The sequence below is a fragment of the Chenopodium album genome, chromosome 2, assembly GCF_948465745.1.
Source record: "Chenopodium album chromosome 2, dcCheAlbu1.1, whole genome shotgun sequence".
Lineage (NCBI taxonomy): Eukaryota > Viridiplantae > Streptophyta > Magnoliopsida > Caryophyllales > Amaranthaceae > Chenopodium > Chenopodium album.
In genome coordinates, this window is record NC_137835.1 from 7,381,780 (window position 1) to 7,395,831 (window position 14,052).

Sequence of the window (14,052 nt, forward strand, 5' to 3'; positions counted from 1 at the left end):
TATGTAAAATATAAGAAATACAAGTATATGAAAGTAATGTGAACGAACTTTTATTAAAGGTGAATGAGAGTTACTTAATTTCGATCGACAATTAAAATAAATTGTATTAACTTATTAATATGTGAAATGATGTAAATAAAATACATCTATCTTTAATAACTAGGAATACTATGACATCAAGAAAGAACTGTATGTAATAACTTACTGAGTATTATAATACGTTCCGTGATGAAAAGAAGTAAATAAAATACATTTAAAATTATTAGAGTGCTACGACATCAAGAAAGAGAGAATTAATTTACAGCTAAACAAGAATTTATATTACTAATGATATACTCCGTATATATGGATCATTTAAAAAGGTGCAGTATATATATATGTGCATGGTCCAGTTGTAATATATATCACCCACAGACAAGAATAATCTCGTTTGGTACAAAAACCAGTAAATTTCATGGCGTATGATTTAGTTTATGTTTAGTCGACACTCCCCACATGTTAACATGAACTAATGCTTGAAATTGAAGGCAAGTTTTTTGTGAACTGTGTGCACTTATTTTATAGTACCATATAATCTTTTATTTCTAGTAATAGTATGCAATGCAACATTTACTATATTCACCTTAGATTGTTTGAGCTAGCTATATTGATCTTCTGGACTCCAATGACTAGTAATATAATAATGCTCGTAATATTTATAACATGCACACTCCATTCCAAAGTTATTCTCGCTTAATGTAATTTCACATATCTAGGAAAACATATAAAATAATTTATGTAAGTGTTCACTAGTGATTACCTCTCAAGAGAATGAGTTTAATAGTTTAATAAGGAAACTATAAAATAAATATATATAAAATGTTGTTATATTTGTTTTAATATACATCTTCAATCCACAAGAGTTATAAGTTTAAAACAATTAGTAAAATTCAGGTGAATAAAACACACCCTTAAATTATAGCTTGTTTTACTCACCTTATTATTTTTAGGTATTTCGGGAAAAATAAGCCAAGCTAAGATAAGATGGGCAAGGAAAAATAAATTCTAATAAGCTCTATCAAGGGCCACAAATAAATTCAATATGTTACAACTAATGTAAGTTATACTCCATAATTATGTCTAATAAGTTTTGATAAGATACAATAAGCAAGACATTTTCAAATAAGATAAGTTAAATTAAGTAAAAATCAAGTGATATGAATTTAAAGGCAGTAGTGAGTGTTGGCTCTTGTAGGCCTTATTGCCCTAATTTCATAAGTTAAATCATAAGTTAAAGAAAAAAAATCTAGCTAGCAGACGCCTCTAGACATTACGTTTTAAATTTAGATGCATGACAAAATTAGATATCGATCCGTTCTCTTATCTAACACCCTAAAGATCACTAATTAGCTTTTGCCAAAGAAAAATAAGGTCTGATAAGTTGGTACCAAATATTAAATTTATACGATCCGAGTATATGTGAATTTAAAATAATACTGGTATAAATTGAGAATTCTCCATAACAGATCTGAAATACTTAACCAAGAAGAAGCATAAAAATAAGCAAAGTACCCATCAAATGATATAATACGGAGGCATAGTATTTGGGTATAGTGATGGTAAAACGTAGGAGTATTAAATAAAAATGAGAAAAAGAAGAAACAAGCTTTTTGCTGTGAATTCTCCTCTTCCCGGCCCCCCTCTATGTTTCTCTTTCCACCGCAAATCCACTCCCTAAAACACCATTTCGCAAACTTCATCATCACTCATAACCTTGCTTCTTTCTTCATTTTTTTTTAAAAATATATATAAATATAAATAAACGACTTGTTCGTTCATTGATTCGTAAATAAGATCCCCAAAAATATCCCACATTTTGCCATTTCTCCCCAATTCCCCCGATTTTCTCTCTCTTCTATTCTTAATTTCACAGCTCAACCATTCAACCATATCCCCCCATAATTATTATCTTCATTCATTCTTTTTAATAAATTTAATTTAACCCCCAAATCCCTTCCTTCTTTTCTTTTTTCCCATCATTTATTTATTTATTTGACGATCAAATAAATCATGCGGGTTAAAGATATGCATCCTCTCTGTTGCATTTCATTAGAAGGCGGCGGCGGCGGTGGCAGTGGAAGCGCCGGCGATAGCAGCCCGGGCCCACGTATCGGGTCATTGGAATTAGCCCTATCTCCGGCGGGCAGCCTGAAGCGAAGCTCCACCCTGCCCGGATCCTTTACGGGCAATGCGGGCAGTTTCCGGCGATCTGAAATGAGCGTCGCCGGAGCATTATTCAAATGGACGAATTACAGCAAAGGATGGAGATCTCGATGGTTTCTGTTGCGTGGAGATGGGTTGCTTTCTTATTGTAAGATTCTCTCCCCTCAATCCCTCAATTCTCTCTCCTCTTCTTTGGGAGATGACGTCACTGTCATCGGTGATTTGACGTCACCGCGCCTTTTTCGTTTGGATAGTTGTGGCCGGAAGAAGGATTCCAAGAAAAACTCCGTCGTTCATCTCAAGGTACTAAACTAATGCATTTCTTTTTGTCAATTTTATTTCTTTATTTATTTTTTTAAAATTGAGAATTTATCCATTTTTATTTATAGTTTCCAGGAGTTGGTAATTAAAAAGTGGAAAAATAGGGGTTAAAAAAAAAGGAAGAAGAGGGGAGGTGGGGTGGGGAAGTGGGTGTTAATAAGGAGTGGGTCACATCAACAGGTGGGTAGGCCATGAAATAGAGAGGGGGGGCTATGAGTATTGAGTATGAGCCCTATATTACTTGTTATAAATGTTAGGTGGGGTCACCTTTCACTTTCACTCTCACTCTCTTCCATCTATCAGTCATCTCTATCATCCACAACTCCTCAATATTTGCTCTTTCTTTCTTTTTCTGTTTCCCTTTTTTTTTTTAATCACTTGTATTCATATTTGTTGCTCTTTTATTGGCACTGTATTTTTGTTGCATGCCTTTCTTTGCTTCTTCACATTATTTTGCTCATATCTCTAATGTGTGTGTTCTGGTAAGTTGTAATTCTAAATGTCAAATTTAATTTTAATTATTGTTATTATCAACTTTTAGTATTGTAGACCTTGTCTGGATTGTTGGCTTTAAATTACTGGCTTGCTGATATTTTTGACCTCACATTTGGTGTTATAAGAATTGTATGATTATCAAGTTTCAATTTTTTATTTTTGTATATTTGTATGTTCATTTTAAGTGTATGTTTATACTTGTATATTCTTCTTTCATGTACGAGTAATTTAAATCTCTTCACTGTTGTGGGATTTAGGAATTTTGGTTTCAATGTGGGTCTTTCATAGTGTTAGCTTGACATAAACATTATTTTTTTCTTAGGGTTTTAACCTTTGTGGTTATAATATGCAAAAGATTGTGAATTCCACCTTTATAAAAATGGGTGTTGGTGTTTCTCCATTCGTCACATAGCTGTGATGTAGACGATTGCATATAGACTCTTCTATTGTTGGCCATTTACATAAGACACCAATGTTTGCTTCTTTCTTTCTTAGCTCTTCTTTCCCCTCTACTGTAAATTGGATTGTATCAACTCTTTTCCAGATAACTTTATCTGTTATTTTAGTAAATAGATGAGTTTTCTCGTTTGAACATGTAATTTGTTGGATAAATGTGGATAGGAAAGTAAATTGTGATATGTATGCTTGAATTTATATTCATGGTAAAAACTTAAGCAGTTCAGTAGTTTTCCCTTTGCAGGACTATTTGGTGTGTATTTGCAACTTGAATCAGTTTGTCAAGGCTAAGATAACCGACTCTTTCAATTCTTTTCTTTGGCAATAGATCTGATTATATTACTCCCTACCTTTCCTGAAATTTGAATTTGGGAGGACATATATGCGTGTTTGTGTGTGCAGGGTGTAATTTCTTTGTTGTCTAGCAGCCAATGTTCTCCGTAGTGATGATTGCCTAAATTTAAGGATTTAGTTTGTGTAACTTAACTGTTATCCTATGATGATAAACTCTCTTTGTTTGTGCATGTGTGTGTGTGACACACAAGTTATTTTCAGCTATTATGGCTTAAACTTCTTAAAATTGCCATTCAACATGGAAAATGTTCTAGTTTAAGTGCTTAACTTTACCCCTATATATAACCCTAATGGTTTCATTTGAGTGTGTGCACTAACATTCGGGATTGGAGATGTTGATGATTTTGAACATAATATTACTCGATTCCCATCGTCCTCTTTTGATATTTTAGATAGAATTTGTGTTGAACTAGCAAATTTTGGATGATAGGTTCGTAATCTAAAGGATACCCTACATATAAAGTCTAGATCACACCTAATTTTTTTTGCTGGATTGGAGGAATAGTATTATCTGTGGAAAATCTTTCAATTCATTTCAAAATTTTGATTGTATATAAATTGTAAGCAGGTATCATCATTTCGAGAGAGCAGGTCTGATGATAGGAGGTTTTACATATTTACAGCTACAAAAACTCTCCACCTAAGGACTAATTCAAAACGTGAAAGGGCGCTTTGGTTAGAAGCTTTGGCATCAGCAAGAAGTCTCTTTTCCCTGAGAAGACCACTGAATGATAATCTCCCGCTTTCTCCTGACAGCATTTCCATTTCAACTGAAAGATTAAAGAAGCGATTGGCTGAAGATGGGGTCAATGAGTCAATTGTAAAGGAGTGCGAGCAGATTATGCTTTCAGAGTTCTCAGACATACAACGAAAGCTGAAAGTTCTTTGTGAGGATAGATCCAATTTGCTGGACACATTAAGGCAGTTGGAGGTAATGTCTAATGCTCATATAGCCTCTACTATGATTTGATTCGAGTTCATTATTATCACGGTGGCTGACTGGGCAAACTCTTACAAAAATAATTAACAGTTCTCTGTGATCAGTTATGTTTTCCATTAGATTATCATCCCTCATTCGTACTACTTACTTAAGAGCGATTACCTAAAATTTGAAGTCTGTGTATCTTTATTGTTGGCTATTAGTTAGGATGTACAGACTGTGGATTACATAGGCTCGGCAATACTTAAGTTGGTCAACCAAACAAAACTAGGTAGCGTATGTAGGGCTGTCTTCCTATGAGGGTTGGTTAACTTGGGTCTTAGGTTATAAATTAGTTTGTTAAGATCAGAATATCTTCACAAAGACTGTCACATTTTTCTACAATTTTTTGAAATAAAATTAGTGAGTCTAATTAGTGAGTCTTGACTATGGACCACCAAAGTCAAGTGGTTGTTTGGTTGCAATTCTTGAATCTACAATTCCTAGGTTATTCTAATAAAATGAATAAATTTGTTTGATTGACCTAAGGGGATTTAGGTAAGCAATTCCCCCCATCAAGGGAGAATTAGAACATTTTTACTATACTTGGTTATGCAATCAAACAACTAGTTCCTACTTCCTAAGATGTATTGGAAGTCAACTAAAGAAATAAACAGCTACAAGTTCAAAATTTGAAATTTTTATTAAAATAAATCAAAATAAAATAAAGGTACTTCGTAGTATACTCCGTATGTATTTACTAGTACAATTTAGTGTATGGGTTTAAGAGAAGAAGTCTGGTAAAGGTATGTTATTGAAGAAGTTGGGTACAAGCATCCAAATTGAGTCTGAATAATGACGAAATGATAGGGCCAGCTAGCAAAGAGGTCCAATAGTGAAAAAGACATCCCCAATCCCAAATAGGTTAGGCCCAGCTTTAGCTTCATACTTCCTTATTCAGAAAGGAGAAGGAGAAGACAAAATGTCTGTCAACATTCAGGGTTGCGTCAAAACTATTGCTATATCTATCATCTATGGCCACAATCGAGCTTAATTGAATATCTGCTCAAACATTTCATTGTCTTAATAAGATGTGCCATGCTTCTGCTATCATGTAAGCTCATCCTCTTGAATTTTCATTTCTTTTTAAATTCTCTTCGTTTATCTGTTCATTCTCATCTAAGCTCAATGTTATTGCAACTCCAAATTACTCTATTTTGCTTCTTCTGGGCAGTTTCTAGTCATTACGAGATCAGCCTTGCCATACTGTTTTTAAGGAGAAACGTCAATTTTGCTTAATTTGACAATCCTATCCAAATTTCGCCAAATCCTCATTTATGACCAGAATAAAGACTTAAAATTATCAAGTATTTCTGAATTTTGTTTTTCTTGCTCAAATTTGCTTATCTTTACATGCTTTTTTGGTTTGATAGTATGTGCTATACATATTTATAGTCTCAAGATCCTTGACTCGTAAACAAAGGGAAATGAAGTTGATCCTCATCAATAGCTATATGTCAATTAAAAAGTATGCTTATTTGTCAATTATAAGCTCCTCATTAATATTTGTTTTGTGCAATTGATGTAGGCAGCAAATGTCGATACTGAAGCTCCAGGAATCAATGATAATGAATATCATCTTTCAAAGAACGAATACTCCAGCCTAGAGCGTGCTAAATATAGTGGTATTAATGCTATGGTGCTCTTTCTGTCTACTCCTCTTTTTCTTATGTCATTAAACAACATAGAATGAATATACTGTATTTATAAGATTCACCTTCTGGTTTATTTGCACTTTCTGGTGTAGTTTTGAGTTTTGACTGCTTAGCATATTAGATGTTCCATACTACTTTTGTTATTTTGACTGTGTATTCTTTTATAATTTTCCTATTCTTTTGAAATTAGATTCAAGATTTTATTTTCAGTTGATCTCTGCTTATTCCCTCCTCCTGTTCCCTCTAGCTTCATACATTGACAATACTTCAAAAATCTCTGTTACGCATCATTATAGTTTTACTGATCCCATGTTTGTTAAAGTAGTATACGTTGCTGTTATTGATTGAGAGTTGAAGCTGTGGACGTATTGTTGGCTATGTTCTATATTTGAGTTATATATCCAAATCTTAACTAAGGCAGTGGATGTATTGCCCATTTCTTTTGGATTTTGTCTTGACTCTTACAATTGGTAGTTCTTATTTATTGCTATCCTTTTTAATTATGTGCTTTGTAGAGCTAAAGTTTTCTGATCTTGAGATTTTAATAATAATCTTCACTTCCACGACCACGTTCTATACTTTTATTACTTCTTGACTTTTGTTTGCTTTTGGATGTCTAGAATGTAGTACCACTGAGTCATCTGATGACACTGAGAAACAAGACGTGGAGGAGGCATCAGATGAAGACGAATCTTGCTATTATGATTCAAAGGACTACTTTACTGAATCTCCATCTCGTCTTTTTGGCAGTGGTATGGACACTGAAGGTCAAGTTGGTGATGTGAACTATGCTTGGCCTACGGAGGCCTCAGGTGAAGCTCTATGCTCACACATTGAAAGGCGTAAAAGACTTCCTGATCCAGTAGAAAAGGAAAAACCTGTCAGTCTCTGGTCCATGATCAAAGACAATGTAGGAAAAGATCTTACGAGAGTATGTCTGCCAGTGTACTTCAATGAACCAATATCATCACTTCAGAAATGCTGTGAAGACTTGGAGTATTCTTACCTTTTGGATCGAGCGTATGAATATGGTCAAGCGGTAAGTTCAAGAGTCCTTAAGTTTCTCGGTCTTACTCCATGGTTTAGGCATCCAAGGGCTGGGAAAGGAGATCCTGATTTACTCTGTTGGTTATTAGGAGTTATTCAGTATCAATATTAATATTCAATAATATCAGTGCTCTTTCAATGAGAAATACAGAGTTATATTTTATTCTTCACAAGAACTAAATGAAAGTAGACTCGGAATGCAATTTAAATTAGATTGAGTTGGGAGTGGAGGCTTTTTCTGAAGACCAATGTTTTCTTTCTTATCTTTCCTATTTTGTTTGTTCAATACCTCTATGTTGAGTATTTCCACCAAGTCAAAATCTTGCTTCAGTCTCAAATTATTGCATTCTCTATTGTCTGTACAATGTGTTAACAGTATTAATGCTGAATGCTATGAATGTTCTAATGCTATTTGTTAGGGAATCTTTATTTTTTTCTTTAGTTCCCTAGTTAGATTGGGATGTATAATTGGTGTCAGGAATATTCAATATAGCCAAGAACTTTTTTTTTGTCTAGTCTCTACAAATTCATCATAGCTGAAGTACTGGTAGAGAAGTAGTAAACATAGCTTTAAACTATTCGTCATTGGCAATCTCTTGAATGTGTGCCCAGTCAAATTTTCTTTTATGGCACTGCATATCTGATCGTGTACTCGTTTCTTGCAGGGAAACAGTCTTATGAGAATTGCGAACGTTGCAGCTTTTGCCGTTTCTGGCTATGCATCTACAGAAGGCCGACTCTGTAAACCATTTAATCCTTTGCTAGGGGAAACTTATGAAGCTGACTTTCCTGAGAAAGGAATTCGGTTTTTCTCTGAGAAGGTTAGTACCTGCAAATTTAAAATGGGCTGAACTGCTTGAGTTTTCTTGTGTTTATAACCGTTCCTTTTCATTTGTTTCCTTCAAAGTTAAATTGAAATATTGTCCAAAATCTTCTTTTGCATCTTATTTAATAGGGAGGGTACAAGGTTGTCTACTCTTTCAGAAAATTCTTTCTATTATGATAATCACCTGAATTATGTATTAGATTACAAGCATTAGGAAAGAAAAGGCTTTGTGTTCAAACTTTATTTGTGAGTCTATGACCAGTGCAAGGAGCAAGCACGAATGTCCATGGAGCTGCTCCTTTGGCCCAAAACAAAAGAGGATTTTATTTGATTGTTGGAAGCTTTTAGAAAATATTAATCACTATCTAATGGATGTCCTAAACTCCTAATTATGTTATCATTGGTTATCATAGGTAAGTCACCACCCCACTCTCATAGCCTGCCATTGTGATGGTAGAGGGTGGAAGTTCTGGGCAGATAGTAACTTGAAGACCAGCTTTTGGGGTCAAACTATTCAACTTGATCCAGTTGGAGTATTGACTCTTGAGTTCGATGATGGAGAGATATTCCAATGGAGCAAGGTGTGGTCTTTTATCTCCATCATTCTAAGATTTAATTGCCTTAATTTGCTTCTCTACGAATGTTACAATTTAATGTCTTTTATATTTTATTTTTTTGTTTTAGGTCACAACTAGCATTCATAACCTTATCATTGGAAAAATTTATTGTGATCATCATGGAATGATGCACATACGTGGTAATCGTCAGTACTCATGCAACCTTAAATTCAAAGGGCAGACTTTTCTTGACAGGAATCCCCGCCAGGTAAATTGTCTATTGTTTTAATCTTTGAAGAAGAGAGGGATTTTCGCTTGATTTATGGATATTGTGGAATTATATATATATATATATATATATATATATATATATATATATATATATATATATATATATATATATTTTGCATATGCATTGATTACTCGGAGTAATCAAATTTGGTTTATGTAGCCGACCCCACTCATGGGATTAAGGCTTTGATTGATTGCATTGTATGGTTGGAAACCTATACTAGTAAGAATATCTAGTTGTCTTGACTAAACAAGATGAAGGGTCATCTAGATGATGAATGGTATTCAGCATCTTTGTTGTGATTTATTGATGCAGTATTTAAAAAAGCTTGCTTGATTGAGGCACAAGGCACTACGGGTTATGCACCTTTTTGTGGTTTCTTTGAAGCATACCTAGGAGGCTAGGAGTACACCATTTTTTTTCTCAATATTTTACTGTTTATAAGGTGTGCCTCACTTCAATGAGGTGCGTCGTCTATGGTGTAGGGAACCTAAAATTTATTTTCTTGGCTCGCCTTGGGCATTTTATACACCAATCTCATGTCATTGTTTCTAATATGGATCTTGATGACCCAATAGAGAGAATTTAGAAGGTAGTGACATCTATGAGTGAAATAAATGGCAATTTTTTGAACTCTTAACAAGAATTCTTATGCACAGACGCTCAACTCAGTGTCATATATTATATGCTCAATTAAATAAACAATGACCCCCTATATACATGGTTATCTGGCTAACATTAACTCTGACTAAGATAAAATTTTAATGTGATTCTTAGTGTTCCCATAAGCCCATATTATGAGTTAATGAAGCCGTGATTTATTTTTTTGTTAATTAGGCCAGAAAGTATGATGAATGTCACTTTGAGTGATTAACTTTGGGTCATTTTTCTCCCTCATTATTCCTCCCTTTTTGGAAAAAGGATCCATCCTCGAATTAATGCCCCTTGTAAGATTTGGATTAAGAACAATCACAATGTCATGAATCAAGGGTACCTTTGGATTAAAATATAGTCAACTTGAGTTTTAAACATCTTTATTTTGATCCATCATCCTCCCATTAAGTAGGGTTACCCTTTGAAATTAAATTGCTATAACAGATGAAGGAAATACTACGTAATTATATTATTTTTTCCACTTGTGCACCAGTTTCTATAATCAATTTTCCCTGCAGGTTCATGGTTTTGTTGAAGATGGCGAAGGGAGCAGAGTAGCAACAATATCTGGAAGGTGGGACGATAGTATTTATTGTATCGAAGGAGATGGAAAGAATAAGCGTAAAGATTTAAATTCATCAGATGATGCTTCTTTGATTTGGAGAAGGACCAAACCTACTCCTAATCTTACTCGATACAACTTAACACCATTTGCCATTACTCTCAATGAACTGACTCCTGGGCTTAAGGTATACCCGTCACTTTGATAGGCCTGTCACTTTGTGCATTCTATATAAGTTTATCTGTTTCTCTAATTGTTTCTGATAGTTTTTTGTGATTCTTGATATTTGATCACGGATTAAGGAGAAGCTTCCCCCAACAGATTCAAGGCTTAGACCTGACCAGCGACATTTAGAGAATGGGGAGTATGACAGGGCAAATGTTGAGAAGCTACGCCTGGAGACGAGGCAGCGAATGGTATGCTTAATCTCAAATAATGTGTTGAGTATAGTGTTTTATTCTTATTTTGAACGCATATCCTGCCTTAAAGTTTTTGTGACAGTGCCAATTTTCTGGTGAGATCTTTATTTTAATAACTTGTGAAAATGGCATCCACGATTAGCTGTTCTCGTTCTGATAACCTTTTTTTAGTGGCTTGCATGCCAACACAGTCAACATACTTTGTATAGAACATTCTTCTGTTTCAGGCTTGCTTACTGTTGTCTTACTATCAATCTATCATTGTTCCTGGATAAGTAGATATAATCTGATTATCTATGTTACTTTGACTCTTTATTTTGTCTCGTGTACCCTTCCTAGAAACTCTAAATTGTTGATTCCTTATTCAACACTTAAGTTTACATTTAGCACCTTGATTATTTTGAGCTACATTATGGGGAAAATAAAGTGTTTAAACTAGGTTTGAAAAAAAAAAAAAAACTGTCATATGCATTCTAAAATGGGCTTGAAATAATAATTTATACGAAGTACAAGAATTTGCGAACAAGTCAGCCTAAAATATGTGTGTATGTATATTTAAATGTGTAAAATTACATGGAAATATTAAATTAAGAGTATGTGGCATGTCTCATGAGTTCTTGGCTACCAAAGCCATGTCAGTTTTAGGATGTGTCTTACATTTGGGCCTGATCTTGTCTGAGTAACAGTGGATATAACGGATTTCTGGCTATATGTATGTCAAAATAGTTTCTGGTATTTTCAGTTGTATTTATACGCACAACGTTTTGAATATTCTAAACTTCTGGCAGTTCGGCAAGTAGCCTTTTCAGAGTTTTTATCAAGTCAACTATACAGTTGACTCAATTAAATTCCAGCAAGCACTGAAGCTGTGGAGATTTTCTTTTTACGCAATGTGATCCTAAGTATTTCAGTTCTTTTTACCTTTAATCTCTTTCTTAAGTTTCATCTGAGTCTGTCTCGATCAATTTATATCATTTTGGAAAGTATTTAGTGCAAACAACCTCTCTTTTATTTATTGGCAAGCCTGTATGCATTCTACCCTTTGTTGACCTTCACTGAGCTACACATCTTCAGAGACGTCACGACAAATGTTGATACTGTTCTTGACATTGGATTCAGGAATGCCTGTGAAATAGATTTGGTTGTGCAAATGTCTGTGAATCGTATTTGGTGTCAGGAAGGATTGGAAAGGACTAATTTTTTCATTGTTTGCTAAATAGGAATCTGTTTGTGTTTTATGAGTTCATCAGAGTTGGTTTCAAATGTTTCTGAAATTTATCTTCTTGCATTGCAGTCAAGGAAAATACAGGAAGATGGATGGCGACCTCGATGGTTTGAGAGAGAAGGTGAAGACGGACCTTACCATTATAAAGGTGGATATTGGGAGGCTAAACAGAAGGGAAATTGGGAAGGGTGCCCAGATATTTTTGGAGAAATTATTGAAGCTTCTGACAACCTCAACCCAAGAGGCTAAAATATGAACATAGTTAACTAAGGTATAAACTCCTTTTCTTACAGCTTTTCCCCTGGAGTCTTTAGTTTCTTGCAGTTCGTTTCAACATACACGTGATCACAACACTCAAGTTAGTTAATATACATCTTAAGAGCTCTCTCTGACATATATACTCTTGAGTATGTGAAGTATTGTAGAGAGAGAATTAAGTTTTCATGTAAACATCAGAAAGTTGTTCAATTCAGAAAGCAAGTTGGAAAGATATAGTGGCTTTGCCAGATTTAGATCTTGGTTTGATTGTCAGGGGGGGTGACTGAGGAGTATAGCAGTCTCTCTTGTTGCCTGAGGTACACAGGATGGAATCCCCAACTTGTCTGAGGATTATTTATTTCTAAAAGCATGATCAAATACCGTAGGTTTATGTTATAGAATCTCTAGAATGATCTAAACTATTTTGTTCTCCCTGATCCAGAAGCTGTCTGAACCTGGTGGCACTACCCAAATCTGAAACTGTTAAAGCCGCCCTTGCTGCTATCATTTAAAGTGCACCATTTTATCAGGAAGTGGGAGAGACTTTCAAGTTAATCCACTGCTCTCTTTTGCTGATGTATGGAGATTTCACAGTTTTACCGGCCAGAAAATGGGAGTAAGGTCGACAAAATTCTTGTGGAGCCACCAAAGTAAAGAATGTAGTCCTTGTTATAGTCAGATGATTTTTTGTATTTTCAGAGGAATAAATGTGGAGGGATCTTTTAGGGTGCGGGAATCACAGAGATGTATGTAGGAAATTGTGGTAAATATCTGCAGCTTAATGTTTCCATTACTTAGTTTTCCAGCCCCCAGTTGTATCACCCCCTTTATTTTCCCTTTTTCCTCCAAAGTTGTAAATTTTTATAAGTGTAGTCATAAAAAAGGTCGCAATGAAATTATTTTTGTAATACTACGTCATGTCATTCAAAGGCATACATTCAGGCAACTCATAACAATTCATTATTGATTTTTGTTACTCAAATATTCTCATCATTGCTACAGATATACTTCAATCACTAACAGGACATATTTAAGTCTATTGATATACCTCCTAACATGGCAAATTACAAGTGCTGTACTTTATAACATTATTCCATTTAGTTACAGTGCTAGAGTCGAGGTGTGAATAATCTAGCCTTTTGGCTGAACTTGTGATAGAGCTTAAGAAGTCTTGTTCATCATCTAACAATTTTCAATATGATTAGTATAATAGAGTACAGGTGTAATTAAAGCAAGCAAGTAGTAAAAATCTTGTTGATTATGAAAGTTGAGGTAGAAGTAGGCTTCAAGTAAGAATATGGATCCATATGACTGTACAAATGTTGGAGATTGCGTGAATCGTGTTTTGGGCTTGCCCAAATTTTCTTGCATCGTTTGTCACATATGCTTGTCTTGGTGGCCCAAGTTACTCGTGGTTTATGATTGTTTATTGTGAATTGTTCTTTTACGGTGTTTGGTCTAATCCCATTTGTCCTTCTAGTCTTCCACTGCAGAATAGTACTGTGATGCTGCATACACGGTACACTCTATGGATCCATTCTTTTTTAGCAGAGTTAAGCTAAATCTTATCATCCATAATATCGTCAAGCTTCTATAGTTCTATATGAGAATATATTTGCGTCTTTTTTGTAAGTCAATTTAGTTTTAGCACGACCTTAGTATACATACTAAGATTTAAGTATGATTTTCCATGGGAGCTAGCTACTCATGTCTCATGGTGATCTGGTGATTCATGGTTAGCTAACATGCG

The 14,052-nt window shown here is 34.6% G+C and overlaps 1 protein-coding gene across 5 annotated transcripts; it reads left to right on the forward strand.

Moving 5' to 3' along the window:
* The first annotated feature begins 1,611 nt into the window (after positions 1 to 1,611).
* On the forward strand, positions 1,612 to 13,290 carry LOC145594893 (oxysterol-binding protein-related protein 2B-like). 5 transcript variants are annotated; one of them, XR_014102886.1, is made up of 12 exons: positions 1,612 to 2,505; positions 4,397 to 4,759; positions 6,336 to 6,432; positions 7,083 to 7,501; positions 8,175 to 8,330; positions 8,749 to 8,916; positions 9,020 to 9,160; positions 10,357 to 10,586; positions 10,696 to 10,816; positions 12,114 to 12,315; positions 12,745 to 12,923; positions 13,002 to 13,290. XR_014102886.1 is itself a non-coding variant. In XM_081651261.1 (11 exons), the coding sequence occupies exons 1-10, from the start codon at positions 2,050 to 2,052 to the stop codon at positions 12,291 to 12,293; spliced, it is 2,325 nt and encodes a 774-aa protein (XP_081507387.1). In that variant the 5' UTR covers positions 1,612 to 2,049; the 3' UTR covers positions 12,294 to 12,315; positions 12,745 to 13,290. The 5 variants fall into 5 exon arrangements, 4 of the variants coding, with proteins under 4 accessions (XP_081507387.1, XP_081507368.1, XP_081507379.1 ...); XM_081651261.1 differs by having other exon boundaries at positions 10,357 to 10,587; positions 10,703 to 10,816; positions 12,745 to 13,290; XM_081651242.1 differs by having other exon boundaries at positions 12,745 to 13,290.
* Positions 13,291 to 14,052: the final 762 nt, after the last annotated feature.